Source organism: Euleptes europaea, chromosome 3 (genome assembly GCF_029931775.1).
Source record: "Euleptes europaea isolate rEulEur1 chromosome 3, rEulEur1.hap1, whole genome shotgun sequence".
Classification (NCBI taxonomy): domain Eukaryota; kingdom Metazoa; phylum Chordata; class Lepidosauria; order Squamata; family Sphaerodactylidae; genus Euleptes; species Euleptes europaea.
The window spans coordinates 92189718-92216458 of NC_079314.1; the positions used below are offsets into that span (position 1 = coordinate 92189718).

Below are 26741 nucleotides of genomic sequence, written 5' to 3' on the forward strand. Positions count from 1 at the left end.
TGGTGGGGGGAGAGACTTCCAGCTCAGAAAGCATTACTTACAGGCCTGCTTGAGTCTTGGCACTTTAATTTCTAGCAGTGGATGGGGGGGGGGCATAAGATAAAGGGCCCATTTGCACAATCACTTCAGGAACTTAACCTGTGCTGCTGTTGCTTATTGTGCACAAATTTAATATTGCAAACTGGTCTTGTGTGTTGTCCTGCTTACCTGTCAAGAGGCAACACGAATTATTTCAGAAAGAAGAACATTTGTAAGGGAGGCAGAATAGATGAGCACCAAGATACCCCCTTTCCCTTTTGACACCCAATGGCTAGATTTTTCCATACTGCTCAGTCTGTGTCCAGATTTACTTATTTTGATTATCTACCAATATGAGTACCCAGCTTGCTGGGGGTAAAGGGAAGATGACTGGGGAAGGCCCTAGCAAACCACCCCGTAAACAAAGTCTGCCTAGTAAATGTCAAGATGTGACGTCACCCCATGGGTCAGGAATGACCCGGTGCTTGGAGACCCAGGTTCAAATCCTCCCAGAACATGGACCAGTCACACTGTGCCCAACCTACCTCATAAGGTTGTTTTAAGGATAAAATGGAAGAGGGGTGAACAATGTTGGGATAGGAGAATTCATGGCTACACCCTCTTTTCCTTCTTGGAGGAAGGGTGGGGATAAAAATGTAATAGATTTGCACAGGGTACTTCTTCCCTCACCTGGGCAGAGGCTATATGCTTGGGTGTAGAATCTGATGTAAGGAGCCCCATGGCGCAGAGTGGTAAGCTGCAGTACTGCAGTCCAAGCTCTGCTCATGACCTGAGTTCGATCCTGACAGAAGTTGGTTTCAGGTAGCCGGCTCAAGGTTGACTCAGCCTTCCATCTTTCCCAGGTCGGTCAAATGAGGACCCAGCTTGCTGGGGGTAAGGGGAAGATGACTGGGGAAGGCACTGGCAAACCACCCCGTAATCAAAGTCTGCCTAGAAAACATCGTGATATGTTGTCACCCCATGGGTCGGGAATGACCCGGTGCTTGCACAGGGGACCTTTACCTTTTTACCAATATGTCTGCAACAACTCATAAATCTCTGGTGATGGTGGGCCATCTAGGGAGCCAGCATGGTGTAGTGGTTAAGAGCAGTGGACTCTGATCTGGAGAACTGGGTTTGATTCCCCACTTCTACACATGAGTGGCGGAGGCTAATCTGGTAAACTGGATTTGTTTCTCCACTCCTACACATGAAGCCAGCTGGGTGACCTTGGGCTAGTCATATTCTCTCAGCCCCACCTACCTCACCGGGTGTCTGTTGCGGGGAAGGGAAGGTGCTTGTAAGCCGGTTTGATTCTTCCTTCAGTGGTAGAGAAAGCTGGCATATAAAAACCAACTCTTCTTCTTTTTTTTCTTCTACTAAAGCAATCAGAAGCCAGAAATAGAAAGAAAAAAAAAGCCACCGCAGAGAACCAAGGCCGGTTGCTGCAGCACACAGTTCAACAGCTGTGCTTCTTACCACCCCTTGCAGTATCAAAAGAGGCTAGGGCGGTACAACTCTATTTTATGTATGACACAGCAACAGTCCAGGGAGACACCGCTGAGACGGCATGTGCCTACATTGGCAATTCTTTTCAAAACCATGTGCCGCTGCTTCGCCAGCTCGTTCTATAGAGGGGAACAGGTGTGCGTGCGTAGGGCACAAAAGGCAGCTTAGCTTGGCTTGTCGTTGTGCAAAGGAATAGTAACAAGCTCTTGCAATATATGCAAAATAGTGATGCTATTCAAAAAGTGCAAAAATATGCAAAGTTACAATGATATGACGAACTTATATACATAAGTCTTCCAAAAGGAAGTCAATCTTGATAGGCACAAGCTTTACAAGGTAAGTAGGTAAAGGTCCCCTGTGCAAGCACCGGGTCATTCCTGACCCATGGGGTGACGTCACATCCCGACGTTTCCAAGGCAGACTTTGTTTGCGGGGTGGTTTGCCAGTGCCTTCCCCAGTCATCTTCCCTTTACCCCCAGCAAGCTGGATACTCTTTTTACCGACCTCGGAAGGATGGAAGGCTGAGTCAACCTTGAGCCAGCTACCTGAAACCGACTTCTGTCGGGACTGAACTCAGGTCGTGAGCAGAGCTTTTGACTGCAGTACTGCAGCTTACCACTCTGCGCCACAAGGTAAGTACAAAAACTTATTTCTCTTAACCTTTGTTCTTTTTGCAGGTAGAAACGTTGAAGTGCTGTGGAGGCTGAAACGGATCGGGAGCGTCCTCCCGGATGAAATCCACAAGCTTTACAAGGTAAGTACAAAAAACTTCTTTCTCTTAACCTTTGTTCTTTTTGCAGGTCGAAAGGTTGCAGTGCTGTGAACATTTCTACCTGCAAAAAGAACAAAGGTTAAGAGAAAGAAGTTTTTTGCACTTACCTTGTAAAGCTTGTGCCTATCAAGGTTGACTTCCCTTTGGAAGACTTATGTATATAAGTGTGAGTTGGTCACATCATTGCAACTTTGCATGTTTTCGCACTTTTTGAATAGCATCCCTATTTTGCATATATCGCAAGAGCTTGCGCCTGTTCCTTTGCACAACGTGACTAGTTAGTGTAGGTGCTTCCTTCTATTGAGCTTGGCTTGTCGGCAGCTGGATCTTTTCTGCTGTGTTTCCTTTGGCCCGTCCCTCCCCGCCCATCCACCCACCCAGCAGGGTGCCTGCTCTCCTCCGCATGGAATCCATGCCGCGAGCATTCCTGGGCGGGCGAGCTGCTGGGGCTTGTTTTGGCAGGAGCCGCCTCGCCGCCTGCTTCATTCAACAGGGACACGGCCGCGCCCACCCTTTCTTGCCCGGGCTGCGGTGGCTCCCCCCCCCCCCGCCGCAGGTGTGTGAGCGACCAGAGATGAGCAGGCGCAGGAATGAGCGAGGGAAGGGGGCTGGAGGGAGGTGGAGAGGGAAGGCTTGTCCAGGCACAGGGCAGGGAAGAGAGACGGGGGGAAAGTTGGCAGACTTCTGGCTCGCCCCGCGTTGCTGAGCGGTTTTGCAGCCCCGCTGGAAGTCGCTGGTCACCCCAGAGGCTGAAGGTAACAGTACTCAGGGCTGCAAGGCCGTTTGTGCCTGGGAGGTTTTGCCTTGGGGTTGCCACTCTCTAGATCAGTGGTTCCCAACCTTTTTTTGACCAGGGACCACTAGGACTTTCTTGTTCAGTGCAGGGACCCCAAGGTTCAAAATAAAAATTCTGACTATTTGAAAATAAACTTTAATCATAGCTGTTAGTTAAACATTAAGCTTAGAATAATATTTGAATATATATATTTGTAATAGAGAACTTTTAATTGAAAATATTAATTTATTATGGGGTTATAACTTTGTTTCGCGGACCTTAATTTAGTTCTCGCGGACCCCTGGGGGTCCATGGACCCCTGGTTGGGAACCACTGCTCTAGACGCACGTTTTCCCCATTCAGATTCTCGGAACTCTGCGTGGGGGCTTATTGTCGAGGTTTGAGCGAGGGAAAATGTACATCTGGAGAGCAGCAAATCCAAGGCGAAGCCTCCTGTGCGTAAATGGCCCAAGGATGTGAGAAAATGGGTTGTGCGCGCATTTTTCTGGCAGGGGCGAGTGCTTTTCTGATCATCTTTATGCTGGCCACGTGTGTGTCTGTATAAAGATGTGCTAATTGAGAGGGAGGGCATCTTGGCCATCTGAGCATGGAGTAGGGGTCACTGTGGGGTGTGGGGGGAGGTAGTTGTGAATTTCCTGCATTGTGCAGGGGGCTGGACTAGATGACTCTGGTGGTCCCTTCCAACTCTATGGTTCTATGAATGTCAGAAATGAAAAGCACGGCCCGAGTGTATGTGGGGGTGGTGGGGAAGATGGCTAACCGTGAAAGCATTTCCCGGGCCCAGGAGCCTGGAAGCGGGGAGTGGGCTGGCTAGATTACTGTGACTTTGTCTCTGAAGAAATAAAATATAATGCAACATTATTCTTTCATGAGACTGAGCGTTGGAGTAGGGTCATGGCCTGTGATTGGTATGGGATGCAGAGAAACTGTGTTTGGGCTCCAAGAAGGCATTGGAACCCAAAGTGGGCGGTAAGCCCAAGTTGATGATATGCGTGTGGAATGGTAGAGTTAGCTGTGGTTAGTTAATCAGTGTTGAAGAAAAGGCTGTCTGCAAGTGGTCAAAAAGGCTTTCTTATTCTTCACAAGTTAAGGGGCTGAGGCCTGTTATTAGATCTAGATTCTAAGGGTAAATAGTAAGGGCAGAAAGGCTGAATATAAATGTTGCAAATAAAGTAATACCTGCTCACCCTTGGTTTAAATCTGGGCTAGGGAGCGGCTCAATATCCTGTAAACATCCAGCGTTTTTCACACCAACCTGTGTCTGACTTGGGCTACAGTGGGTAGCTCAGTTAAGGGCCAGGATGGTGATGGAGTAAAGTGGCCATCTTTGTAAAACGTGTCCTTTTCATGACTTCTGATGTTGTTGTAAGGTATGTCTGCAGTGTGCATTTGGGTTGTGTGCGACAGCTGCACAGAGGCAGAGCAAGAGAAAAACCAAAGGGGGGCGGGAAAGACTGCATGCCTAGAGATAAAAAGGGAAAGCCGGCCATGTAGCTAACAGTTACGATACTAAGAGAAGGGACAGTGCTGTTACAGTAAAAGTCCGTTTCTGCTCCGTTGCCAGATGGATTGAGGATAATCCAAGCTTCCCGAAAAGCAGCTGGCCCAGAGACTCTTATTGTGTTGAGGGCGAAACGCCAAAAGCAGCCCCCAGAAACCGAATTACTTATTCTGGACTGGTGCTACCTGTGACTTCTGAGCATGACGGGTAAGCTAGTATGAGCAGTGCAAGTGTTGTGGGCTGGAGATCTTACTTACGTGTACTAAAACTGAAGTGGCTGTACATGAGAGTATGCGTGTATGTTTGCATCTGGGCACTCCTTTTCCCTCCAGTCATGAATAGAACTCCATAAATCACTTAAGACTGATGACAAACTGCTGCAGAAAGCACCTGCCCTCGGGTAGTCTGGAGTTGGCGAGACTGATGTTTGATGACTTAGCAAGACAGTTGATTGTCTACTATGGGTGACTCAGGCGCTTCCTTGGAATGCCCTTTCTCTGGCTCTGACCTCACTTTAGCACACCATAGGGCTGAGAGAAATAGAGCAATACTTTTTCACGTTTCGTTTCCACGTTTAGTTGAGGGGGGATAAGATTGCTGCCCTTGTCTCTTGCAGAACCTCTGTGCCCTTAACTTATGTGACAGGATGACCATCGTTTCCAGCGTGATGGTTTAGAGATAGGAAAATCTCCTGTTCTTAAACTTCTCTCCGCTTTTCATGTGTGTGTGTGTGTGTGTGCAAAGTGCCTTCAAGTCGCAGCCGACTTATGGCGACCCCTTTTTGGGGTTTCCATGGCAAGAGACTAACAGAGGTGGTTTGCCAGTGCCTTCCTCTGCACAGCAACCCTGGTATTCCTTGGTGGTCTCCCATCCAATACTAACCAGGGCTGACCCTGCTAAGCTTCTGAGATCTGATGGCTAGCTCTTTCTTACTGGTTTTTAAAGTCACAGAAAACTGAGGTAGTAAACCCTTGATGGGTTCTACCATTTCTGGCTGTTCAGCCTTAGATATCATTTCTGTTGCAGCTGGCAGCAACTCCCCAGAGTTTTCAGGCAGTGGTATTTCCCAGTCATGCTGCCTGGAGACTTTTTAACAGGAGTTACAGAATGTTACAGAAATGCCCTCTTGCTCTCCCAGGGGGTTTGTTTACTACCAAGGGTATGGTTATATGCACTTTAAAAAGGGCAGCTAAGAATAGCATTGGTACATCCCCAGATGATTTCATTCACCATCACAGTCCTGGAGGGGAAAGAAGCAGCGATGTGCTCCGAAACCATGTGTCTGTAGAATGACACATCTGCCCTTGGCCCTTTTCAGTCAGGCTGTAGGCCTGGTTTTTGGGGGGAGAGACTGTTCTAGTGGCACTGGTTCAAATGGATTTAAGGGGAGTGCATCTTTGCTAGTGTTGCTAGATCTTTTGGCCAAATAGATAGTGTGAATCATATCACTTTACTGAAATGCCTAAAAGAGGAGGAAGGTCTAAGGCAGGGGTGTCAAACATAAGGCCCAGGGGCCAGAGCTGTCCCCTTGAGACCTCTTATCCGGCCCAGAAGCCAGCCAAGGAAGCCCCCTCCCTGCTCCTGAGGTGTCAGTTATCACAGACTGTTATATAAAAGGAAATACTGTAGGAGTGTTATTGTTTTAAGCATGTTTGTATATTAAGTAAAAAATAAAAAATATCATTGGCTTTGCCTGCATCTTCTATAAAGTTTGTATCTCCAGTACCTGGCATTAAATTTTATGGTACACATGGCCTGACCAAGTGACATTTATGTCATATCCGGTCCTCGTAACAAATGAGTTCGACACCCCCGGTCTAAGGGGAACAGTCTTAAAACGTTTAGATCCTTTATAACCAACCATACTCAAAAAGTGGTAGCGGGAGATGCAGAATCAGATCTGCATGAGGAGGGTCCCACAAGGCCAGGTTTTTCTCCTCCACACTGTCCATACTTATTTATTTACGTTATTTATCGTTTGCCTCTCTCAAGGCAGATTACACAGCGTAAGTCAATACCATCAAGAAGATGGGTCGTCCAATAAAAACGCGATAAAGTTTTGAAACAGAAATTTGAAAGAGCTGAAACGAAGCACAAACGTTTAAACGTGACACGTTAAAACGATGCAAAAATTACAGAGTAGGGGCATACTTACAGCAACAGACACTACACAGTAGTACAGTCCATAGTCCCATCTCTTTACCAGAGCATCTCTCTGAAGCATTTTGTTACAATCCAGCTCTATTACCTGTGTAAAAAAGCCCTCCTGAGTAATTCATCTTGGCATAGTTTGCAAGGTCGTACACAAGTTTGGCATGAGGCGTCATCAATATGTGAATGGCATCAAGCTGTGTTATCACCTTGACTAAATCACCAAGAGCTGCCATCTCTTTGCTGAGCTGGTGCCTGAATGCAGTGGTCAGGTGGCTGAGGGAGAATCAACCGAATCCAGATGAGATGGAAGTGTTGCTGATTGGTAAGCTGCCCACACTGAATAGGAGAGTTCTCCTCGCTGTTAATAGAGTAGTCTGGGAGTTCTATTAGATCCAGGCATCATGTTAGAAAAGCAGGTTAAAGCAGTAGCAAAATATATATATATGATTTTTTTTGTCCCAGTTGCATTTAGTTTGCAGAAATTAGGTCAACTCCCAGACGTTTGATCTGGCTGCGCTGATCCATGCTGTGGTAAGCTTGAGGCTAGATTACCGTAATGGACTCTGCACAGGGCTGCTCTTGCGGGCAATTTGGAAAGTTCAGCTGGAGCAAAAGGTGGCGGCCTGTTCAGTATCAGGCTCTGCCTGTTGGGACCACATTATATTGGTCCGGAGGTCCCTTCACTGACTGCTTTTGGGGGGGGGGGAAAACACCATGTGAAAGGGGCAGACGCATTAGTAAATACACGTGGCTGACCCTACAGCATCATGTATGGGCCTTCCTCTCCCTACCTGTCTCCTCCACCTGCTGCTAGCCCCCTGACATTTCCACAATCCCAAGCTTTTCCGGCTATTGTAACCATGTGAAAATTGTGTGGATGTCACATAAACGCATGAATCTGCTTTATGCTGAATCAGACCCTTGGTCCATCAAAGTCAATATTGTCTACTCAGACCGGCAACGGCTCTCCAGGGTCTCAGGCGGAGGACTTTCACATCACCTACTTGCCTAGTCCCTTTAACTGGAGATGCCGGGGATTGAACCTGGGACCTTCTGCATGCCAAGCACATGCTCTACCACTGAGCCACAGCCCCTCCCAGTGTCACTGCACTGCTGGCTTAAATTGGCTCAGTAGTCATTCTCTGTTTCTGGGGAACCCTGAGTATGGGTGGTAGGAGGGTGGAATAGGGATTTCTTACATAGTAGCTCACCAAACTGCAGCATCTAGGAAGGAAGTGGTAACAATTAAAGTGGTCTAAAATAAATATAAGCTTGCAGACCAAGGCCCTCTTAGTCACTGGGATTGGTTTGGGATCCTTGTTAAAGCAACTGTTCTTTTTGCTGTTCCAATTAGTTCAGCTTGACTTGTGGCTTACAGAGGCTGGTCTGTTGAGCAGGGGCACGTTCCTGCAGGCAGCGCCAGAGAGGGCTGAAAGAGACTTCTGAGGGAAAGCAAACATTTATATCTGGGTCGCCTACATGAGCTCGGAGGAAAGTCTGGGGGAATCCTCTCAAGTGGGAACCGAAGCTCCAGTGAGCCTTGCATCAAGTTCAGGTATAAGGCGGCGAGCCATATCCAATATTGTATTTTCTGTGGAGGCGCTGAGAAGATTTTCTCCTGTTCAGTGGAGCTAGGGCTGGGTATTCAGCAGTTTTGTTCCCTGGGCTCTCTGCCATGTGAAGACAGGCCTCGGAGGGAATGAGTGGAGGCAGGGTGACCCTTTTCCTTTGTGGAAGAAGATTTTTTTTGGGGGGGGGGGTTAATGGAAAGCTTTTTGTCCACATTTGCAGAGCAGTTGGAGATTTCTTTTATCCACGGAGCTTTTAAATGTGCGTGTAGTTGTATAAGTCAGAGACTTTAAATTCTTTGCATTCCTGCTGGTTTGGCATAATGCTGATGGGGACAGAGTTACCCTGCCCTTGTCTGCCTGCAGTGCCACGACACAGTAGGTCCCTGTGTATGGTCTGAAGGCACATACTATAATAATATACATGCTGAAGCTAGACAGGTCTGGGCCTGGTCAGTACCTGGATGGGAGACCACTTGGGAATCTTATGCATATTGTTCTGTGAAAGAAAGGCAGGATATAAAGGCCAAACGGCACCTAATGTGATTTCCATAGCTGGAACTCTGGGCAGTGTTCAGTCTTTAAAGACTACTGTGTACCATATGGATAGTTAAATTGTGGTCCTCCCTGCCCCAGGATGTGGTGATGGCTGCCGACTTGGAAGGCTCTAAGAGGGGAGTGGACATGTTCATAGAAGACAGGGCTATCCATGGCTGTTAGTCAAAATGAATACTAGTTGTGATGCATACCTATTCTCTAGAATTTCAGAGAAGCATGCCTATTATATTAGGTGCTGTGGAACACAGGCAGGATGCTGCTGTAGTTGTCTTGCTTGTGGGCTTCCTAGAGGTCCCTGGTTGGCCACTGCATGGAACAGACTGCTGGACTTGATGGGCCTTGGACTCATCCAGCATGGCTTTTCTTATGTTCTTATGATTGGGGTTGAGGAACAGGAGGGAGATCAACCGTCCTCTCCCATACCATTTCCCCAATTAAAAATAGTTTCTTCCTCTCCCCTAGCTGCTTTGCGCCCCATTAGAGAAAAAGGCAAGCATAACATAGGAGGTCTCCCCCCCCAAAAAAAAATTCCCCAACCTATGAGGGTGGTGGTAGATTTCAATTATGGAATCTTGTACCTTACAATTGCAGACTTGTTAAGGGAATTTCAGCATCCTGTCATTATTTATACAGTGCCCATAAGTACATGATGCTCTACAATTAATGAGCAAAAAAGGATGACCCCCCCCTGCTCCATGGAGCAGTCTACATTTCTGCAATGGGTGAAGAAAGGAGGGGAGGGGAGAGGCCAGGTAACCAAGGATAAGGATTAACAAATGCTGTTATATGTACCTAAGCTTTATTTCATAGAGAGGAAGAACTAAGGGGCCGAGACAGTGGCTTTACAGAAGAGAAGTTTTTGGAGGTGAGATTTGCAAGAAGAGAGAGGGGTGACTCCCCACGCAGGTGTTCTAGAAATTTCCATCTACTCACTCTGTATCTACTCTACCCATGTTAGAACTGCTCTGTCTTCAGTCAGTTCTGTCAAGGTAACTTCATTAACCCTGAAGTTTGTCCCTTAACTTTCCTACAATGTATGTGTGAGATCACCCTTATATTCCACATAAATTAATACAGAAAACACACACAGCAGTTCAGTTTCATAGGGGAGGGGCTGTGGCTCAGGGATAGAGCATACGCTTTGCATTGATAAGGTCCCAGGATCAGTTCCTGGCACTTTCTATTAAAAAGGTCAGGTAATAGGTGATGTAAGAGATCTTTAGCTTGAGATCCCGGAAACTGATTGCCAGTGAAGTTAGATGATACCGACTTGCATAGATTAACGGTCTGAAGAATTAGCGTAAGGCTGCTTCATGAGTTTCTGTGTTCTCCATGAAGATGAGCTTTCCCACTTTGGCCCGGAGCATATATTGAAAGGGAGGGGGAATATGCATCCTGATAGTAAATACAGAGTTTAAATTGAAATGAACCCACATTTAATGACCTTGATTGTGCCCCCTAGGACCTGTGGATATGGCCAACCAGACCTCAAGCCTCTCAGAAGTGGAAGAGGAGGAAACTCTCTTGTGGGAGAAGATCGAAAGTGTGCGGCATCAGCTCACCCGCTCTCTGAACCCGGCAAAGCTGACGCCGTACCTGCGCCAATGTCGTGTGATAGATGAGCAGGATGAAGAGGAGGTGCTGAGTGCCTACCGGTTTCCATGTAAGAGCAACCGCACAGGTGAGAAGAGTTCTTCTCTCACAGAGCATACGGGGGGGGGGGGGAGGTGCTTTTTCCATAAAACCTTTCCATAAAGTCTGAGGCAGAGGAGCACATTACAAAAGATGTTGTATATGTGCTATGCCTTGGCTGATAATGGCTCCCTCACATATGTTGAGCATGTAGAGATGCGCGCACGTGTGTACTTTGCTCTTAATCTGATTGTTGCTGCAAATGCTCATGGAATTTTTTTAGATTTAGGCTGCCTTGTGAAGTCTGAAGCAGCTTTTAGTGTGCATTTAAGCTGCTGAAATTCTCTTGTCCCCAGGTCGACAATAGGCAGGCTACCTATTCCTGAAGCATTCATGCCTCTCTTGAAACGGATACCGCTGGGAGATAATTAAGGATTGCCTTGCCGGTTCAAACTAAAGGTCCTTCATTCAGTCTCCAGTAGCAGCCAACCATTTGCTCTTGGAAAGCTTTGTGTCAAATTAAGCCCCCTTGACTCTATTACCTGACAACTGGAGGTATAATGCCTCAAAACATGAAAGTTCCATTATGGTCTCTCTCAGCATTGATACACTCAGTGAACGTATCTTGGATTGCTTTTATAAGTAAATTATGAATCTTGTGGCTTAAAATGTATTCCCTGCTGTTTTTTTTCTTGTTCAGAGTATATGCAATGCTTCACATTTAGGAAAGACACCTACATAACACACGAAAGGCTCGAAAACTGGGGAATCTAAGCGGGGGCTCCTGTGGATAAAGGTTCAGGCATCTCGATTGAGTAGCTAGACAAAGATCCTGGCATTTATTTACTTATTTCTCTTCCTTCAAACAGCTCAGGGGGATTACCCCATCTTTATCTTCACAACAGCCCTCTGAGGTAGGTTAGGCTGAGAGAAGGTGACCAGCCCAAGATCCCAAGCGGACTTTATGGCAAGCAGGAACTCAAACACACAGGTCTCTTTACCCCATGCCGACACTCGCTAGAAATCTGCACGTGGAGTTGTGAGGTTGAACTCGCAGTGAAGTTGTTTCACGGTGCAATCTGGGTTGTGTGAATTCATCCATATGAATATCTGAAATCCTGCCTTATCTCCGTCTGTTATTATTACTTAGCATCTCAGTACACAAGGTAGGCTTACAGTCATTCTCTTGACTTTGTCTCACAACAACCTCTGCTTCCATTATTCTCATTTTACTTATGAGGAACTAAAGTCGAAAATGATTTCTTGAAAGCTCTCCCAGTGGGTTTAGAGCAGAAACAGAACTTGAATTTGAGCCTCCCAGTGTGAACAATCCACAGCCCCATGCTAGTTCTCAGCAGTGATGGAGGGTGGGATTAGACAGCTGTGTTAGATCCTTCCAGTTCCATGACTTTAAGACCCTGCAATTACATCTAGTTCAGAGGAAAGTGTCTTTTGACTGTGTCTTTGCCTGCAGGACTCCTCATGGATATCCTTCGAAGCCGAGGGAAGCGGGGCTATGAAGCATTCCTAGAGTCCTTGGAGTTCTATTATCCTGAACATTTCACCCAATTGACAGGGAAGCAGCCAGTGCAGCGCTTTTCTATGATCCTGGGTAAGGAGTTACAGACATCTTCCTCTTATATGACTAGTTAGATGCAGAGAGACTTGAGGAATCCTAGTATCCAGAGCCCTTGGCTTTTTGTTTGTGTCCCTGGATGTTCTGTTGAGGTGTAGAATTTTATGTGGAATCTGTAATCCTGTGTTTAATCAGAATTCCTGAGGATCTCCAGGATCAGAGGAGTATGCCGAATATATTAGGTGCTGTGGCAGGCTGGTGCTGCTGCAGTTGTCTTGTTTGGGGGATTCCTAGAGGCACCTGGTTGGCCGCTGTGTGAACAGACTGCTGGACTTGATGGTCTGATCCAGCAGGGCTTATGTTCTTATGATCTTGGGGTGTTTTGTTTGTAAACAGAAAGGTTCCTAGCCCTCATGACTAAGGAGAGCTAGACAGTGCCTGCGGTCTAGATTATTATATATGCTTGATCTATATGCTTAGCTGAGCCTTTAGGCTTACTTTGATGGAAAGGTACTTTGCCAGAAAAGAAGCGAGCAACCTGGCTTTGCACATACTCTCATGCAGTGTGGCTTGCTGATTCAGAGCCAGTCTACAAAATACTTCATAATGTAGGGACTGTGTTTCTGTGCCTTCTATGACTACTTCCCACTTCTACCCATATGCCTTTCCATGTAGAGCACAATGGTGCACTTACACATTCCTTGTTTTACCAGTATCTGTGAACCCAGACTGTTTGTTTTTATTTAAACCACCATCCTCCCAAAATAAAGCATGCATAATAAGATTTTTTTGCCAAATAATTAGGGTTGCCAACACCTAGGTGGTAGCTGGAGATCTATTACTGCTAGGGTTGCCAACCTCCAGGTACTAGCTGGAGATCTCCTGCTATTACAACTGATCTCCAGCTGATAGAGATCGGTTCACCTGGAGAAAATGGCCACTTTGGCAATTGGACTCTATGGCTTTGAAGTCCCCCCTCCCCAAACCCTGCCCTCCTCAGGCTCCACCCCAAAAACCTCCCGCCGGTGGCGAAGAGGGACCTGGCAACCCTAGCCTCTGCTCCTGTGCTGTTAATGGCAACTTCAGAGGCAGGCATTAGCAGATGAGAATGCTTCTGTTCATCTCACGAAAAGCTTCCCCTTGCACATTTGAATAGATCAGAGGTCCCCAATGTGTAGGGTTGTCAACCTCCAGGTTGTGGCGGGAGATCTCTCACTATTACATCTGATCTCCAGGTGACAGATCAGTTCACCTGGAGCAAATGGCTGCTTTGGAAGGTGGATATGGCATTATACCCCATTGAAGTCCCTTCCCTCCCCAAATCCCACCCTCCTCAGGCTTCACCCCCAAATCTCCAGGTATTTCCCAAGTTAGAGCTGGCAACCCTTCAAATAATCCATTTTGCAAGTCAATGAAAATTCTCTTGAACACAAAAATATGAGCTTTCTGAGAGTAAGAACAATGGAATATAATCCTTGGTTGGATCGTACATATAGGAAAAAGAGAGATGTGTGGATAGCTCTGCACAGTAGAAAACTCTGGTTTGGATCTCATTAAGGATTTTTGTGAGCAAAAGGAAGTGTGATTTGCATTGTTTTTCTCTTCCTGTAGCAGACCTATGACTTCTGCCCTGTGCTGTTCCTGGGGGACCCCTGTACCTCAGAAGTAACATAACAGGTGGAGGAGGCATTTTTAGTCATGCAGCAAGTAACAGCAAGCAGGTTTTGCTTTGTAGATGAAAATGCTCTCCATCTGTGGACATTTCTGGTGAAAACAAGCCTCTGTGGAATTAAGAAATTGGGGAGGGGGGAGCATTTGTCTGATATAGCAATAGTGGCACAAAGAGCCAGTTCAATACCGTATGGTAAGCTTTTTGGCCATGTGTTTCCTTCACATTGTCAGGTGCTGTCCCCTGCAGACATGCATGTTTATAAGCACGTGGGAGCAAGCGGTGGAAACCTTGCGCTAGTGATTGGCTGCCTTTTCTTGCCTTTCCTTCCATTGTTGATTTAACAATGCCTGTCTCCGTTTCACACATTGCACTGTTTACCGCTGCAAATGTCCTTGGCGATGCGGCATTTAAATTAGTTGCCACGTTGGTAAGTGCTTTTTCTAGCCCTAGCACCCAAGGACCTGGCCATCTCTGCCTCTTTGCAGATGAGGAGGGGCCTGAAGGCCTGACGCAGTTCCTGATGATGGAAGTGAAGAAGGCGAGGGCCCAAAGGAAAGGGCATCTGGCCAAAGAGCACCAGCTCCAGGTGAAGAACCAGGCCTTGCAGGAGGAGGTCACCCAGCTGAAGCAGCAGCTCCAGGAACTGCAGAAGGTGCAAGAGCGTTGCCAGAGGTTCCAGGAGGAGTGGGATTCCAACAGCATGGAGCTGCTGAGGCTGAAGGATGAAAACTACATGCTGGCCATGCGCTATGCGCAGCTGTGCGAGGAGAAGAGTGCCGCCGTCCTTCGGAGCAGGGACTTGCAACTGGGGGTATGTATGAATGCACGCAGTAAAGCTTGAATGGGGTGCTGTGAAGAGATGTGTATGTTGAAGTCAAGCTAAGCCTACTTCCCTGCGTCAGAAGCCAGCCATAAATTTAGTGCTGTCTGCACAGATCTAGTTGCTCAGATTTCATTAGTCCCAGCCTCTTGGCAGCTAGTTCAGAAGAAATAAGAAAAAAGGTGTTGAAAGACTTGTCATCTGTTCTTTCCTGGAGTTTCTTGTTTGTGTCTCATCCTCAGTTTTGCACACATCGCCTTGCCTGTTTTCGTTCCTTAGGGCAAAGCTTTACACATTACAGTTAGATTATTTGAAAAGACCTTTTATTTTCCAAATGCCACTACTAGAGCTGCATTTTCCACGGAGAGGTTAACCTTCTGCCATGTTTTGGCTGACCGATGTCATAACCCCCACTCGCCCATTTTTATTTCTGTTGGGAAGAAACTGACAGATATTCAGAGGGGTAAAAATGGCCTAGGGAGTGGCAGAAATGCAGTGGATGGTCTGGAGCCATGAGAATGCATCTAGGCTATTTCTTCATGAACCTAAGCAGTGCATATTTTAAGGAGGAAACCTAGGCATCAACAAATGGCTCCAAAATATGGAGAAGCCACAGTGTCCTCTGGCAAAGTATTAGACTTCTTCTTTTTTTCCCCTTTCCTAATATGAGTTTTTCCAGCCATTCAGTTGGGTGACTTAGATTTCTTTTTCCTGGCTAAGTTCTTGCATGAGGCCATCTCTAACCTTCCTTGCAGTTTTTCTTACTTCACACCTGAAATGTTCCCACTTTGCTGCACAGATTTCTTCGCAGCATCCTTCTCAGGCTGCCTAACCATACCCATAATCCTAACTAGAATGTGATAAAGAGAGAATGGGCATGAACAATGCATAACACACACCCAAATGCCTGCAGGGTGAATAAGTTCCAGATGACCCCAGTGAGCGAGCCAAGGCACATTTTGCTGGGAGGGGTAAAAAGAAATCCTGTGACAGGAGCAATTCATGTATTTTTCATACATGTACAGCTCTGGTGTGCCTGAACACAGTGTTGTGTTTTAATAATAATAGCTGTTTTGCAGCTTATTTTATTGTTCATGTTAGAAGTGTGTCCCATTAAGGAGACTGTAGTCTGTTGTTAGGCCTCTATACAGGAGGAGAAAGCAGAGTGGAAAAAAGGAAGAAAAATGGAGAAAGTAGAGGAGAGACTATAAAGAGGGACAGAAAAATAAAACCTGATATTAAGGATCCTGCTTTGTGTTGTCTCCTTGCCTGCATTAAATACAGTCCTCCAAATTGTTTGATGTTCTGCACATTCCAGAGCTGAACAAGCATGGAATTGTGTTGCCCTACACACACATAGCCCTGACCTGGATGGCCCAGGCTAGCCTGATCTTGTCAGATCTCAGAAGCTAAGCAGGGTCAGCCCTGGTTAGTATTTGGATGGGGGACCACCAAAGAATACCAGGGTTGCTATACAGAGGAAGGCACTGGCAAACCACCTCTGTTAGTCTCTTGCCTTGAAAACCCCATAAGTGGTCGCCATAAGTCGGGTGCGACTTGATGACACTTTACACACACACACACACACACACACACACACCATGGTGACCCCACATACTGTGAGGATCATGAAGTAGCTTCTGTTACGCATGGTTGGAGTGCCAAAATCCAGCTACTGTGTGTGTGTGTGTGTGTGTGTGTGTGTGTTATGTGCCTTCAAGTCGATTCTGACTAATGGTGACCCTGTGAATTATTGACCTCCAAAACGGCCTATCGTTAACAGCATTGTTCCTGTCTTGCAAACTGAAGGCCGTGGCTTCCTTACTGTAGCATCTGAAATACAGCTGTTTCATCATCTCTGTCTGTGAGATGTTTGATGTTGAACCTAGGGAGACTAGCACATCCTGTTCATGTTCTGCAAGTTAGTGTCTGAGTGTGCGGCAAAACCTTCAGAGTGTTTCTCCAGGAGAAAGTTCTGTTGGGGCACAAATTTGCATTCCCCTAACACCTTAGCCCAGTTCACAAGTTAACAATGAGCACACGTTCAAATGTATGTTTGATTGTTCTTTGCTGGTTGAAAAATTCTCATGTTAAAGTCAATGCAGGTACACCTGAACATGTGATACAAACCCCACATTTATCCAGCTACTGGTCCCTGGTTCCATTCGTAAAGTGAACCCATGTTGGTTGTTTCTTAAAAACAAATGTATGCACATACAGGCAGGATGTACATGCATTCACTCTGCCATGTGTATAGGGCTCTTGTCACCACTTATACCATTTCCTGTTGTCTCAGATATACGTTGCAGCTTTCCTTCTCCAAATTCCTCCTCCGGTTTTCCATAATCTTTCCCCATCTTTAAGCCTGTGTCTAAGCATACATGAAACTGCTTTTTCTTCTATACTATGGTGTCCCCTGTGTGTACGTCTTTCTCCTTCCCCTTTTTATGATTATCTCTTTCCCCTTGACTCACAGTATATCGCACTCACTGTGGTGTAAGCAACCGCCTGCTCTTTGGCTCTGTAACTCTATGCATATTGATGATGCTGTAAAAATGATAGATAGCAGCAGTCCTGGCCTTTGCAGGTTGGATCTGAGGCTTGGTAGCAGCTTCCATTCTTTGCTGTGGGAAGGCACTGCTACGTAGCACATGGCAAACCCACTTCTCTATTTTCCTTTTCATAGAATCATGGAGTTGGAAGGGACCACCAGGGTCATCTAGTCCAGCCCCCTGCACAACGCAGGAAATTCACAACTACCTCCCCCCCCAAAGCCCCAGTGACCCACACTCAATGCCCAGAAGATGGCCAAGATGCCCTCCCTCTCATCATCTGCTTAAGGTCATAGAATCAGCATTGCTGACAGATGGCCATCTAACCTCTTATTAAAAACCTCCAGGGAAGGAGAGCTTACCACCTGTTCCACTGAGGAACCACCTGTTCCACTGAGGAACCGCTCTAACTGTTAGAGAATTCTTCCTAGACGGAAACTCTTTTGATTTAATTTCACCCTATTGGTTCTGGTCCGACCTTCTGGGGCAACAGAAAACAACTTGGCACCCTCCTCTATATGACAGCCCTTCAGGTACTTGAAGATGGTTATCATATCCCCTCTGTCTTCTGCTCTTCAGGCTAAACATACCCAGCTCCTTCAACCTTTCCTCATAGGACTTGGTTTCCAGACCCCTCACCATCTTAGTTGCCCTCCTCTGGACACCTTCCAGCTTGTCTACATCTTTCTTAAATTGCAGTGCCCAAAACTGAACACAGTACTCTAGGGGAGTAGGCTGTGTTCTCATATGATTGAGAGGTGGTTGCCTTTTTGCTTAGGGTTCCTGTCTGAGAAGCTAAGGGTTGGTTCCAGACTAAATCTTCTATCAGTGGAACAGAATTTTCCTGCCTCCCCCCTCCCACTGCAGCTCAGTGGTCTCCACAAAATGCTACTCTGGGGGGACAGGGGAACCTGAGGAATGACACGAGGGGGTGGGAGGGGGTCTGCAGTGGGAAGGGGCCATAGGTAGACATTGCTAATTTATTATGAATCCAGTTCTAAGAATGTAGTATTTGGGTAAGTAAGCGTGTGCGCACCCATGCCTGCATGTCTGTTTTGGAACGAGCATTATGTTCTTGTTCTAAATTATTCTGATTATTTTGAAATTATTACATTCTGCCTCTGAAGGCTTAGTGTGAGAGAGTTTGTTAAAAATTACCATTACGTACAGTTGTAATTGGATTCAGACAGCACCATTCTGTGTCCAGTTTTTATTACATGTGTTATCTCAGTAATGTCAACAACCACTCTGCAAAGGAAGATAGTCACACATGGATCTGTGTTAATATTGACTTATCATGGTGGCCACGTGCAGATGGCCCTGATTGTGAGTTCTGTAACGCAGGAGTCTTGTCAGCTCGCCCCTAACCTAAATCAGCTATCGTTAGAAGAAGAAGAGTTGGCTTTTTATATGCTGATTTTCTCTACCTTTTACGGAGTCTCAAACCAGTTTACAATCTCCTTCTCTTCCTCTTCCCACAACAGACACCTTGTGAGGTAGATGAGGCTGAGAGAGTTCTGAGAGAGCTGTGACTAGCCCAAGGTCACCCAGCAGGCTGTATGTGCAGGAGTGGGGCAACCAACCCAGTTCACCAGATTAGAGTCCGCTGCTCATATGGAGGAGTGGGGAATCAAACCTGGTTCTCCAGATTAGAGTCCAGTGCTCTTAACCACTACACCAGGCTGGCTCTCTGGTTAGATCAAACTGAAGTCATATTAGCAACCAAATCAATGTTCTATTGTAATATGACTGATATTATTACGGAGACAACGGTTACTGTTAAAGATATGGTTGCCACCCTCCAGATGGGGCCTGGCAATCTCCTGGATTTACAACAGATCTCTAGACTACAGAGATCTGGAGAACATGGCTGCTTTGCAGGGCGGACTCTATGACATTATAGTCTTCCAAGGCCCGTCCCCTTCCCAGGCTCTGAGCCCAAATCCAGGAATTACTTTGCATTAAGTAATCTCTTTTATAAAGGGAGGGTTGTTTGGGAAAACCCTTATGCCTGCTTTTTGACCTAACCCTTTTTGACCTTTTTGACCCTAACCCTAGAAATGTGGGGTAAACTGTCCTGGCGTTCAGGCCAAAATTGTTTGATCAGCCTAGTTCAGGTTGAGTCTTATGTAAATCTCTTTTGCAGCTTTTGCCTCAATTCAGACTTATTCAGCAGCAGAGGGCTGTTAATCTTTGCCACCTGCATTCCAGGTTGATCAATTGAAGTGCAAGGTGAGCAGCCTGGAGGAAGAGTGCTCCGTGCTCAAGAAACAGGCGTCGGAGGCTCCCCAACGGGAGGTGGAAGAGCATGGCCTCACAGACACCCTATCAGAGATGCAAGCAGAGAACCAGAGGCTCATAGCTTCGCTTCAGGAGCTGCAGAACGTGGTGCAGGTATTGGCTGGCGCAGCAAGGGAATATTCCTAATAGTCCCCCGAAAGGAAAATGAGAGGAATTACTTACCTTACAATGAGTCATTACCCAAGGTAAAAGGATTATTGGCTTATCTTCTCCCTTTTCTGGCAGAGGCAGCAGTTTTTCCAGAGGTCTTTTTAGGCCAGCTACCTGAGCAGAAGATGCTGGTTGGTTGTTCTTGGGCTCTCAGGTGGGCAGCACATATGTTCTGTTAGTGAACTATGTTCCCCTTTCCTTCTCTGCTGAAAGGAAAAGCTGGCCCAAAGGAAAGCCAGCGATGTCCGAAGCCTCTGTTAGTGTCATAATCACCATTTTAGCCAACTATAATCAAACCAGTGCCAGAGGTTGGGCAGACAGAAATGAGGAGCAGTGTGTTTGGGGGGGGGGTAGTTGGAGGTTGAAGGTTTTTTTTTTTAAGTATTTAAAATTTATGTTTGAACAAACAACCAAACATGATTTTCATTGTGGCGACTGTTATCCCAGTACCTAGTGAGTTACCTCACAAACAGGGATGCCACTTCAGGGCAATACAAAAATTAAAAAGGGAAAAAAACTCAACCTAAACTAAATATCAACACGGTTAGATATTTAGTAATTTTAATTTGAAGCCTGTATGTTTTGGGCCTAGTGTTTTGAATGTGTGTACACTCTAAAATAAATTATAACAACAGTTTGTATAATATTAGCTCAACTTTTAATTCTCTATGTCACTTCAGGGCCCATGTACTTTTCTTAATTAGCATTTTATTGGGGTTTTTCATTTTCACACAGAACGCACTACATTCATTGGGCTCTTACGCACCTATAATGCATACATAGTTCAGAGAAATGGTCTTAAACTAGCGTTAATCATGAATGTCCCATGGGCCCCTGAAGGTATGGTAAGGACAGGGGCTCTGAGTTGCAGGGAACTGAGAGGCAGAGGAGCAATTGCTGTCTGGGCTGCAGGCAACCTTTAAGCGGTGATTTTATGTAACGTGAATGGAACAGTTGGGAACAAAACAATTGATTAATATCTAGAAACAGAAAACCTGAAATAACAAAAACACATAAATAAGTAATGAAAGCTGTTTGGGTTTAATGCCGGCCCAGGAAAGCGTTACGCCAAACTGCAGTTATTGCTGCTTCCTTGAAACTTTGGCTTCTCTTGTAGTGAGGAAGGGGTGGGCTGGGGCAAGACGGGCCCATGTGGCCTCGTCTGGTGAAAAGGGGGCTAGTAGCACCGTGTGTATGCATCCTGCGTCTCACCAGGGAGAGCAGTAGAGCACCTGCATCTTCCTTGGGATGTGTGCTTCCCATAGAATTGCCAACATCCAAGTGGTAGTTGGAGATCACCTGGGATTACAACTGATCTCCAGGCAACAGAGGTCAGTTCACCTGGAGAAAATGGCTGCTTTGGACTGCATTATACCCCATGGATGCCCCTCCCCTCCCCAAACCCCACCCTCCTCTGGCCCCACCCCCAAAATATCCAGGTATTTCCCAACCCGGAACTGGCAACCCTGACTTCCCAGCTGTGCCTGCTTCCTGTTTCTATTGTCTTGCTTATTACTAGGCTCTTATGCACAGTTTCTTTTAAGCAAGCATTTTTAGGCTGCTTTTCTCCCCAACGGACCCCAAACGGCTTAAGAAAAGGAAAAGGTTCTTAATTTTGTAAAAAAAAGCTTAATAACCAAACCAAAGAAAACTAATTAGCTCGTCCAGGTCCACTAAGCTGATTATTGTGGGTTCCAGGCTAAAGGCCAAAGCCCTACCGTTAGCTTTTCCTCAATACAGCTGTTTTTCATGTGGCTCCCCTCCTGTTCAGCTTATCTGTCTTCTTTGTCATAAACTCTGTCCTTGTATCTGGAGGCTTTGGCAAAGACGGGGATGCTTCTTGAGCTATCACACCTGGATAAGAAGAGCCACTTACTGTATGCTGGAAGTTCTTCTCAGTCTACCAACTTCTCTTATCCCATCATAAGAATATTTCAGATATTCTGCTTTTCCTTTTCTTTTCCAGATTGACTGACTGTTCCCCCACTCTTCTTTATAAAGGGGAGGGCTCTGGCTCTGGGACAGGGTGCTTGCTTTGCAAGCAGAGGTTCCCAGGTTCAGCCTCAGGTATGGTCAGTGAAATCATTTTGGGTAATAAGTGCTGGGGGAAAGACCTTTCTGTGCCTGAGACCCTGGACATCTCTTGCCAGTAACTATAGATAATGCTGAGTTTGACGGGCCAGTGGTTTGACTCTGTATAAGGCAGCTTCGAAGATGTGGAATGGTACAGTATAGCACAGGGGTTCCAAACATATGGCCCGCGGGCTGAATCCTGTCCCTTGAGAGTTGTTTTCCAGCCTGCGAGCCAGCCAAGGCAGCTATCCCCCCTCACTCTCGATGTGTTCTGGCAAGACATGGCCTGGCCCTACCAAGTGACATTTATGTCATATCTGGCCCTCATAACAAATGAGTTTGACACCCCTGGTACAGCCCAATGTCTCTGGATTTTGGAGGCTAAGCAGGGTCAGAACTTGCATGGGGGACCACCCAGGAAGACTCTGCAGATGAAGATAGTGGCCGACCACTTCTGCTTGCTTGCTTGGCTTGCCCCTTGCTGGGGTCGCCATTGGTCGGTTGTGACTTGGTGGCACATTCATACGTAAGGTAGCTTCGTATGTTCTTGCTTAACTTTCCGTGCCTTTCCTTTCTGGCTCCTTCAGTGATGCCCAATATTCTGCAAGTAAGTATGTGGCAGCTTAGCCTTACAGGGGTAAATGTTATAGCAGCGTTTAAGAATAAAATGGTTAGACTGGAAGAAGTAGGTGATCTAGTGCATTGAATATCAGTAGAATAGTAATAAAATATAATATGCAAAAAAGAGGCAGGAAAGGTGAAGCGAGGAAAGGGAAGTATGCTTTATCCCCCTCCCCAATCAAAGAATGTGTTTCAGAATGTGTATCGCTTCTGCTTCTTTTTGAAGGATTTTTTCCCTTTCATTACTAGCCAGCTGAGCTAGCCGCAGCAGGCTTAAAAGTGTGCCTTGAGATTTCCAGCCATTCATTATTAATCTTTTTTGCCACCACTGCAGCTCTATAAATTAAGCTTACTTTTAATAGTGCTGTTGTAGGGGAAGATCTGTGCAGGTAGCTGGAGTCTTTGGCACTGTTGCCAGTTTGTTGCATACCAGGCATCCTGAGGTGTTATTTTGAACCTCCAGCTTTCAAAAGGAAGTCCTCCTGTCCTTGCAACCTCTTAATGCCTTAGGAGATTATTCTGTTACCTTTCTAGAGGCACCTGGTTGGCCACTGTGTGAACAGACTGCTGGACTTCTTGGACCTTGGTCTGATCCAGCATGGCTTTTCTTATGTTCTTAGGAACCCCCCCAAGCCATTGTTATGGCTGCTTATCACACCAAAACTGCTTATCACATCGTTCTCCTCTTCAACCTGTCATCACCACACCAACCCTGCAAGGTAGGTTAGGCTGAGAATGGGTGACTGGCCCAAGGTCACCCGGTAAGCTTCCATGGGAGAATGGGAGTTGAACCTGGTTTTTCCCAGATTCTAGCCTGACTCTCTAACCACTATGCCATGCCAGCTCTCAACTACTGCTTTGTTCACCGGACTTGGCAAAGGCGTTGTGTAGCCTGCCAGTGGCAAGAGCTGATGCGGCTTACCTTTATTCCTATTCTCTTCTGGGCCTGAAGAGGATTTTGAGGCCTCTGTGCTTGCAGTGCCTGGCTGCTCTCTAGGCTGGGTCCTGGCTTGTGACCATGAGACCCTGGTTTAAGGGCCACTCAATAAGCAGCTGATGACTGTGGACTTCACCGCTTTGCTGCTTGGTGCTCTCCCCACCGCCCCAGCTGGGTAGCATCCATGTCCCACATTGCCTAGCCAACAGGTGGGAGTTTATGCATACCCCTTAAACGAAAGACCTACCCTCTTTCTTCATAGCGCTCTCACTTCTTGAAGGGTTGTCCGTCATTTGTTTCTCTTCCTCTTGCCCCCCCACCCCAGTATCACTCCTCTAAGGCTGCTTGTTCCACCTCTGCCTGCTGGGAGTGCACACTTCCCAGGATTTATTTGAAAAGAGAAAATGGGCTTAACAGGTTAACCTCTTGTGACAAGACGGAAACAAAACCACCTGCGTGCATTGCAGGACGGTAGGATATAGTGCCTTTGGCGCTGGGTCAGGGCTGGTGTTACGAAAACACTAAAAATAAAAGCTGTTTTAAAAGAAAAGTCTCTTGGTGCTTAGGCAGTGCTGGAATATCAATTGGGGCTTTGAATCGCCTTGTCTCTCAGCTGTTGTCTGGGAGCAGCATGCTGGCGGCTGGTGATAATGGGCTATACGTGCTCCCCTTCTCTGCCCCCTCCTCCGTCTTACCATTGGCTGATATGTGAAGATGTCATTTTAGTATTTTCTTTCTGTCAAAAGGCATCCTATGCGATAAGAGCTCTAATGGTCTGTTATATCCTCAGTTGTTTCTAATGCTGTTTATACAGCTTTATCTTAATAACTTGCTGTGTGTCAAAGCCTAGAGAAAACCGCGTAAAGATGTTCTCTATGTGGGGTTCCCACCCACAACAAGGATTAAGTGGCAAAATATATAATTTAACTTGGGCGGGGGGAGGCACCGTTTGCCTGCATACAGTCTGTTTTTCTGGAATAATATGAGCCCTAGATGTGCTTCCTGTTACGCCTGGAATGAAACTTAGAATTACATATTGTCATCTCCGTTCCCCCAGTTCTTTTTCCTGTCTTTTGCCCTCTTTTTCCTTTCTCCTGTTCAATCCCCTTTGTCCTACCACCTATTCTTTTCCTGTTAATATGAAAAACAGACTTCATTTTTTAAGAAAAAGAGTAATGAGGACAAATCTGGATACAGTCAGTTACATAAATTGATCATATACTCCATAAAATGTTGACTTTTGCTGTTAACCTGTATAATTTTCACTTAGAGCTTTTAAAGAAACTGATCCCCCAAAGCATGATAATGCAAGGTTCTTGTCTTGAAAGAAGAAGCCTGTCTCTCCCTGTCCCTAATGAACCATAAAGGGTTGCTTAGTTATGGCATTTTGATTCTACAGTGTTAAGGTGACTCAATGTGTATCTTTAGTTCATGCTTTTCATCTCTCAGTGCCCTCATTTTGGACATTTGTATTTTTGTCAACTCTGGTCTGGTCTATATGTTTCCTGATCTGTGGTTAGTCGTTTTCTTGTAATGATCTTTCAGCAGAGTGTTCCTGCTGTGAGCAAGAGGCTGGATTAGATTACCTCCAAGGTCCCTTCCGATCCTAACATTGTGTGACACTTGCATGAATCTTTTGTCAGTACTTATGTTGCAAACTCCCAGTGATATGGAGAGTTTTCATGCCAGTTCTAGATTCCGTGGGCACTGAGTGTTCCTGGGGTGGCTATGGCTAATGTGGCAGCTCTCTTTGGTCTTGGGGAATTCCATGGTACAGGTAGAAAGGTTTGTTTTAGTGGATTGCCAAATAACCAGAGAGAAGTGGCTTAGCACATGGCTTTTTATAATGTAAAGACTAGAGTAGAAGTCCCCAATTTGGTGCCCATTGGTGCCATAGAGACCGCCAGGTGTTTTTAGGAAGTGGGTGAGGCCTAGTGGGGCTTATGCCCAGCAGGGCTTCTGATTGGCCATTGGAGATCTAACTGGCTGTGCAGACTTTAAAACCCCCACAAACCATTGGTTTGGTGGCAGCTGCCACCACAGCACAAGGATCTTCACTGTGCAACTGGAGATAGGCAGTATGTAAGCAAGACAATATTTTAAAACAGTACAGGCAGTAAAAAGGGTGTCTTGTTAAGCAGAGCTTCTGCCTGAAAAGTTGAAGTGTTACTATTAGAGTTATGCATAACTAGGGTTGCCAACTGCCAGGTAGTAGCAGGAGATCTCCTGCTAATTCAACTGATCTCCAGCAGATAGAGCAGATCACCTGGAGAAAAATGGCCGCTTTGGCAATTTAACTCAATGGCATTGAAGCCCCTCCCCAAACCCCGTCCTCCTCAGGCTCCACCCCAAAAATCTCCCGCCGTTGGCGAAGAGGGACCTAGCAACCCTATGCATAACCTTGCTCTCTGAAATTTTGTGGTTGGCTTCAGCCATTTTGTGGCTGTACCCACCAACCTGTGTCAGAATCCTAAAGGTGTCCACAAGCTCAGAAAGGTTGGGAAGCCCTGGACTAGGGAATATTGATACGGAAGCCACCCTGAGTCCCCTGTAGGGAGAAGTGAGACTTCAGCTGGTTGAACAATTTGTTTTTTTCTCTCCTGGAAATTGTAAGGCTAACAATGAATATCCAGCACTTTCACCAGACGATAGTTCCTAAGATTTTTTTATGGGACACTCCGACATCTGAAGCAGGTCTGCAATAATGATATGCCTTTACATTCTTGTGGAGAGCTGTACAGGAGAAGTGTGAATAGATAACGGTTTTTACTCTGGTGTCCCTAAGAATATAAAAAAGGCCCTGCTGGATCAGACCAAGGCCCACCAAGTCCAGCAGTCTGTTCACACAGTGGCCAACCAGGTGCCTCTAGGAAGCCCCCAAACAAGACGACTGCAGCAGCACCATCCTGCCTGTGTTCCACCGCACCCAAAATAATAGGCATGCTCCTCTGATACTAGAGAGAACAGGTATGCAGCATGACCAGCATCCATTCCAACTAATAACCATGAATACCCCTTTCCTCCATGAACATGTCCACTCCCCTCTTGGTTTTCTGGTTGGCACCCTGCTAGAAAAGTTGGAAATGGTCACCCTGAAAGGGAATTTGCAGCACTGTGACTGTGCTGTCCCGCAAGGTCACCCATTTTGCTTCCCTTTGTTTAATTGTCCGGGCAGACAAGTGACTCCACAATCTTGTTGTTCAGATGGCAGGTGAAGGCCGGGTGCCAGGCTCTGAGCGGATCCTTCTGGATATTCTGGAGCATGACTGGAAGGAAGCACAAGCTGACCGCCAGGAACTTTGCCAGAAACTAGACTCTGTGCAAAATGAGCTGCAGTGGGCAGAGGAATTGAGAGACAAGGTAAGATGCCTCCCACTCCGCAGGTGTTCCTGGTGGCACAGCATCAGAACATAAGAACATAAGAATGGCCCTGCTGGATCAGACCAAGGCCCATCAAGTCCAGCTGTCTGTTCACACAGTGGCCAACCAGGTGCCTCTAGGAAGCCACAAACAAGACAACTGAAGGAGCAC

General features: G+C 46.3%; 1 protein-coding gene across 1 annotated transcript in view; it reads left to right on the top strand.

Annotated features, from left to right (window-relative positions):
* The first annotated feature begins 4796 nt into the window (after positions 1-4796).
* CARD10 (caspase recruitment domain family member 10) overlaps positions 4797-26741 on the top strand; it is a 48961-nt gene continuing 27016 nt past the window's right edge. The window contains exons 1-6 of the mRNA XM_056846560.1: positions 4797-4803; positions 10339-10557; positions 11983-12120; positions 14242-14567; positions 19340-19522; positions 26415-26570. Coding sequence (XP_056702538.1) covers positions 4797-4803; positions 10339-10557; positions 11983-12120; positions 14242-14567; positions 19340-19522; positions 26415-26570 — 1029 coding nt within the window. The remainder of the gene's footprint in view (positions 4804-10338; positions 10558-11982; positions 12121-14241; positions 14568-19339; positions 19523-26414; positions 26571-26741) is intronic.